General features: G+C 44.8%; 2 protein-coding genes across 2 annotated transcripts in view; one reads left to right on the forward strand and one right to left on the reverse strand.

Moving 5' to 3' along the window:
- The first annotated feature begins 9 nt into the window (after positions 1–9).
- On the forward strand, positions 10–4,247 carry tmem110l (transmembrane protein 110, like). The gene is made up of 8 exons (XM_008316112.3): positions 10–330; positions 1,516–1,564; positions 1,806–1,901; positions 2,013–2,134; positions 2,729–2,841; positions 3,072–3,155; positions 3,246–3,395; positions 3,864–4,247. The coding sequence occupies exons 1-8, from the start codon at positions 162–164 to the stop codon at positions 3,957–3,959; spliced, it is 879 nt and encodes a 292-aa protein (XP_008314334.1). The 5' UTR covers positions 10–161; the 3' UTR covers positions 3,960–4,247.
- The window catches only part of LOC103383098 (inter-alpha-trypsin inhibitor heavy chain H5-like), a 4,726-nt gene continuing 2,700 nt past the window's right edge, over positions 4,075–6,100 (reverse strand). Inside the window, exons 6-8 of the mRNA XM_008316111.3 lie at positions 5,237–5,353; positions 4,778–5,155; positions 4,075–4,690 (exon numbers count right to left, since the gene is read on the reverse strand). Of these exons, the coding sequence (XP_008314333.1) occupies positions 4,410–4,690; positions 4,778–5,155; positions 5,237–5,353 (776 nt within the window). The 3' untranslated portion in view covers positions 4,075–4,409. The remainder of the gene's footprint in view (positions 4,691–4,777; positions 5,156–5,236; positions 5,354–6,100) is intronic.

Here is a 6,100-nt window from a genome sequence, read left to right on the forward strand (position 1 = left end):
CTCACCGGAAACAGTTTTATGTGGTTGTAAACAAAGATGGCGGCCAGTCACCAAATTGCTGCTGTTGTTTGTTTTTGTGTTATCGTGTCACTTGTTTGAAAACAAACAAACAAACACATGTGACGGATTTGTTTTGTCGAGTTTTTTTAGCCGGTCTCAGGATGAACCTGTTCCGACTCGGACCTATGGTTCTGGGCGTAAATGAAGTGACGAACATGTCGGAACTGCAGGAAGCGGAGCCCCGAGGCTGTGAGGACGGAGCTCTGACGGACCGGTTCGGTGTTCTGATCCAGGCTCTGTTGGCGGTCGTCGCCTTCAGCACCTTAATGTGTGAGTGTTCGTGACCGAACCAACGAATTAAAGATTCACAAGCACTCTTTGTTTCCCTGTATCTGAAGGACAACCAAACGTCTTCCACGTCTACAGTTAACATCGACAAACATGCGATCGATTCCTTTAAAAATCATTTTTTATTCGGTCACGCGGTTGTTTTGAGACGTTTACATCGGTTTTCAGCAGCCAGTGACCAGAAGTAAAGATTTAACAAACATGTCGTTACAAAGTCTGTGGTTGTAGCGTTTTCTAACGTTATACACAAAGACATGACGTAACATTCAGGGTTTCTACGTCATTACGATCCCCGTGACGTTATTATTACAGACTTAATTACCTTCTAATGAAAAATGTCCGTGTATGTTTTGACACTTTCATTATGACTGTGGTGTCAGTCTGTCTGACTGTGGTGTCAGTCTGTCTGACTGTGGTGTCAGTCTGTCTGATTGTGGTGTCAGTCGTAGACTGACATTGTCAGAACTTTATCAACATGTTTTTGTTACAAAGTGTTTGTTTTTCAGCAGATGGACAGGAGGAAAATGATGAGTTGGCTGACCTCAGTGTTTGACCTCTGACCTCAGTTACTGACCTCTGGTGACATTTCTATGTTTTGATGACATCAGCTCCAACATGAATCTGTTTCAGCACCACTGGACGTTCTCAGATCGTCTGAGCTTCACCTGTCGGACCTGGTCTGATGGAGTTAGTCAGTTTAGTTGGAGCTGGTCTGATGGAGCTAGTCAGTTTAGTTAGTCTAGTTGGAGCTGGTCTGCTGGAGTTAGTCAGTTTAGTTGGAGCTGGGCTGATGGGGTTAGTCAGTTTAGTTAGTCTAGTTGGAGCTGGTCTGCTGGAGTTAGTCAGTTTAGTTGGAGCTGGTCTGATGGAGCTAGTCAGTTTAGTTAGTCTAGTTGGACCTGGTCTGATGGATTTAGTTAGTTTAGTTGGACCTGGTCTGATGGAGTTAGTCAGTTAGTCTGGTTGGTTGTTTGGTTAGTTGGTAAAGAGGCACAACGAGAGCACAGGTTTGAGTGCTGACCTGGTCTGTGGTCTGTGGTGTGTTCTGGTGTCAGTGTATGTACAGTGACACACAGAACTGACAGAGGGATTGATTGATTGATTGATTGATTGATTGATTGATTGATTGATTGATTGATTATTTTCCCTGTTGTCTGTCCTTTGCAGTAAAACGATTCCGAGAACCTGCCGGGATCAGACGCCCCTGGAGAATCTGGTCGGTTACTTTTTGTGTGTCATGTTTTGTTGTGTTTTAGCATCAACACAAACAACATTAATGAAACAAATACAAATGTGTGAAGAGGCCAGTGACCAAACCAGCTTGATTCTACTTCCTGTGAAAGTGGTCCAGTTATCCTGGACGTTCATGGTTCTGTTTCCTGTCTCTCCTCAGACTTTGTGAACCAGACTGGACTTCCTGAAAAACAAATTCAAAACTTATCTTTTGTCCTGACCAGGTTTTACGACACATCAAAACAGGCCATCGGCGCCCTCTTTGTCCATTTTGCCAACGTCCTTCTGTCCACACTGACCAAACAGGACCCATGTTCTCTGTGAGTCCACGCTGACCCTGACCCTGACCCTGACCCCTGTGGAAGAGGTGTGAGCTCCCAGTTTCACCCCTTTTCTCACCCCATCTCTCATGTCCTTCACATCTGTCACAGTTATCTCATCAACTTCCTGTTGGACGCCACCTTGGGAATGTTGCTGATCTGGATCGCTGTCAAGCTGGTGTCCAAGCTGGTGGAGAGGAAACAGTGGACTCTGCTGGTCTTTGGGGAGTACGGTCAGTCGTAGACGCTGTAAAAATAAAAATACAAAAAAACGCTGGGAGAAACAGCACTGGTATCAATACCAGGTGTAGGTGGACACCAGGTGTAGGTGGACACCAGGTGTTGGTGGACACCAGGTGTAGGTGGACACCAGGTGTTGGTGGACACTTACAGTGACTCCTGCTCAGCAAGGATAAGTAAGAAGGATAAGACTCCCAACAGAAGTTAGACGGTGGTGTTTCAACCAGCAGGGGGCGGCATAGTACTAGGTACTATGTACATAGTACTCTTCATTTGCAGTAGTACAAATTGTATGCATGAATTTAAAGTACACTGAATTCACTGATAGTTTTTCTATGTTTGAATCAGTTTAAAGTTAATTCAATGAAACACTTTGTTTCATAAATTAAAAAATGATTTTTCTCGATCAGGGTTGTTTTTTAAAACTAAATCCCAACAGTGTTTGAATGTCTGTGTGTTCCAGGTCAAAAGATGAAAAAGATGAACTGTCTTTGTTGTTTTCCACTGTGTGTCGGACGTTGTCGTATTATTTTCACGTCCTTGTCAGAAATGTTTGACATCAGATCTGCTTCCTGTGCTGTGGTCAGGTGACCCTCCTGCGGCAGCGGCCTGGTTGGGTCAGTGTGGAGTTTACCTGCTAATCATGGTTCTGGAGAAAAGTGCAGTCAGTCTGGTTTTACTGGTCCCAGGATGGTCCAAAGTAAGAAGCCTTTATTTGAAGTCCTTTCATCCTTTCATCCTTTCATCCTTTCATCCTTTCATCATGACAGATCAGTGACTGGATCTTTTTCATCGATTTTTTACCTTGAAGTAAAATGATTTTCTGAAAGAGATTTTGTCTACATTTTAGCTTTCATGTCTTTGTGTGTTTTTAGAAGATTTAAAAACAATAAAAGTTTAGAATTTGACCGCACTCTTCTCTGTATTTAGTTGCAGGCGGTGATGCTAAGCTACATGGCTAACCCTCAGCTGGAGCTGGTGCTGGTGATGCTGATCGTCCCATTTATTGTCAATGTTTGTCATTTTTATACCATTTTCAAACTCTTTTTTTTTTTGTGAATGCATGTGCGGTCCTGACCTCTGTCTCTCCGGCACCCCCTACAGGCGGTGATGTTTTGGGTGGTGGACAGTCTGACCATGAGGAAGTACAAGAACCTGAAGAGTCCTGAGGAGCCTTTCATCGGTTCAGAGAAGAAGAGGAAGAAAGATGACGACGATGACGTGTCCCTGCTGAATGATGAGAATCATCATGGGGTGAGGCAGCGCCACCTGCTGGTCAAAACAATCATTCCCTGTTTATTAGGGTTATTGGTACTGTCAACAGAAAACTGTCACTGAACTTTGTGACGAGTCATTCAAGTGTGAAGTTTTTCTTCTTTTATCCCGGGAAGAAAGCTGACATTTATTGAGGAATTTTGTTCCATGTTGATGTGATGGAAAAGGGCGAGAAAACAAACGGATACTGATGGGGAAGGAGCTGTGCTGTGGGTGAGGAAGCAGAGATGATGGTTCTCCTCCTCCTTCTCATCAGCCTGCTGACCTTTGAGAGTGACCTTTACTACAACTTTTCACATGACAATATGCCGAGGAATTTTAACCCCTCACAGTCATTAACACACGTCTGAGAGTTTGTTACAGATTTGACCAAAAGAACGTTGGTCTGAACTAAAATCTCTGACGTAAAACGACTGATTCTCCTCGTCGTCTTTTCTTTTGTCTCAGGTTTTGTTGATGGTGGACACAGATGATGAAGAGGAGGCAGAACCTGATGATTTAAATTTGATCCCTGGTATAAAACCAAGCTGGGTGAAGGGTTAGCAGGTGCCCACCCCCCCACCCTCACACAGACCGGAGCGGTGGACAAACTGAGTCTGGAAATCAAACTTCATATATTTTCGTTCATATTCCAAAAATGATTTTTTATAATGTTAACTTTTATGGTGGTTAAAGGATTTACATTTATTCCAAATATTCCCATATTTAGGTTACACTAAATACACTATGACCTTACTCCATAATTATTTTAATTTATTTGTTTTTTGACTTTTTTAGAAATTGCTGTTTTTTAAACTATTCTTTGTTCAAATAAAAAAAAATTAAAACAGACAGAATTTCTGCACCTTTGTTGGAGGGGGAGGGGCTAATTTAAAGATGGGGGGTGGTCAGCAAACCTTTAACCTGTTGACAAAATAAAATGTTGAAAAAATGTTGTTAAACTAACATTTTATTAAAAAGATAAAACGGGAAAATGAAAAACTCTGGAACGGTTTAGCTGGAGTCACTGCCTGTAGGTGGCGTGGTTGCCGTCAGATATTGGACTTCCTGCTTCCACTCTCGGCTGTCGAACATGTGCGTCATGACGTAGTCCTGGTATCGGCCCTCGATCAGTTTGTGGCCGTTGTTCTTAACGAACCAACAGTCCACTTTCTCTACGCCGCCGTAGATTCTCCGACTTTTCTGGACCACAGGCACAGGACGACCTTTGACTTTCAGGACCTCACCCTGACCAGGGCGTTTGACCACGCCCACCTCCTGGTGAAGAAACTGACCTGCCAAGATGAGAGGAGAAAGTTCTCAGGTTAGTTAAGAGCTGAGCATGCTGGGAAGTGTGTGTGTGTGTGTGTGTGTGTTCTTACCCAGCAGGCCGTGGCTGTGCTCTGACAGGCCCTGACTGTTGCTGATGTAAAAACCCAGGTGGTTCTTCTGGTACGGTTCTGGATTCCTGTACCGATGTAACAGAACCACGAAGCCAATGCCCCCCCCCAGCGTCACAGTCACCTTGGTCTTTTCTACGATGGACAGAGAGAGCGCCCCCGTGGTCACCTCAGCGCTGGAGTCACACGGCAGAATGAGGCGGTCTGGACCGTCCAGAATGACCTTCTCCGGTGTCACCTGGATGTAGGTCCGCCTGGGCCGGTCCAGAACTATAGTAATGGAGCCAAAGTAGGTTCTGTGTAGTTTGTGGCTGTCGGGTGGGGGCGGAGCTCCAATCAGCTGCCCATTCACTGTCACACCTGCAGGAGCAGAGCAAACACGGGTGAGACTCCACGCAGCAGCCGCGCTCTAATTCTCACCTGTGTTCAACAGGTTCTGACCGGAGTGGCCGTTGTCGGACAGCAGACGGAGAACGTGTCCTGCTTCACCGTTGATGTTGAAACACACACTCAGTTTGCTGAGAGGAAAGTCCACCACGAAGTGAGGGTCGCCGTCGGCTGAGGTTCAAAACCAAAGAAGGATACCGTCTAAACCCAGGGGTGTCAAACTCATTTTCAACGGGGGCCACATGACCAATACAGTTCCCCTTGAAGGGCCGGTTGTAAATGTAAAATTGTATAGATCAGGGGTCCGTGGACCAGTACCGGGCCACATCATTTTCAGTCATCATTTTTACTAATTTATTCAAAGAACGTCCAGCCCAATCATGAACTTTCGTGATTTAATTTGAAAATAAAAGGTCTCAGGCTCTGGTCCAATCAGAGCAGAGTCTGATCCTTCCACGTCTGCAGTAACAGCTGTAACTGACTGACAGTAACGGTTTGACGTGTGTGTGAGACAGATGGAGCGTTTGTGTGAACTACGATGAATGACATGTAAAAGTCATGCATACAAATGCTAACATGCTAACATGCTAACATGCTAAAAAGCGTTCATCATTTTCTACGCCACCTGTTGGATATTACGGGGAAATAACGACAATATAAATGAATTAAACCGACTCGGCCTGACCCACGATCCTCAGACCTGTGAGAACCAGATGATGAAGCAGAAGAGAAATGACAGGGTGTGTGTGTGTGTGTGTGTGTGTGTGTGTGTGTGTGTTTGAAATACCAGGTGGTTTCTAATTAGAACCACTGTATGTTTTTAAACTTGTGTTTTAGTTTAAAAAATGTGTGAGGAAGGGTTAGGGTTAAATTACAGGGTGAAACCACCTGTGGACCCCCCCCACCCCAGGACCCCCC

This window comes from Cynoglossus semilaevis, chromosome 8 (assembly GCF_000523025.1).
Source record: "Cynoglossus semilaevis isolate Cse_v1.0 chromosome 8, Cse_v1.0, whole genome shotgun sequence".
Taxonomy (NCBI): domain Eukaryota; kingdom Metazoa; phylum Chordata; class Actinopteri; order Pleuronectiformes; family Cynoglossidae; genus Cynoglossus; species Cynoglossus semilaevis.

Coding starts and splice junctions, on each gene's coding strand:
- tmem110l (XM_008316112.3), top strand. CDS start 162: ATGAACCTGTTCCGACTCGGACCTATGGTTCTGGGCGTAAATGAAGTG. Junction 1,902..2,012: donor AAACAGGACCCATGTTCTCT/GTGAGTCCACGC, acceptor CATCTGTCACAG/TTATCTCATCAACTTCCTGT. Junction 2,842..3,071: donor TGGTCCCAGGATGGTCCAAA/GTAAGAAGCCTT, acceptor CTCTGTATTTAG/TTGCAGGCGGTGATGCTAAG.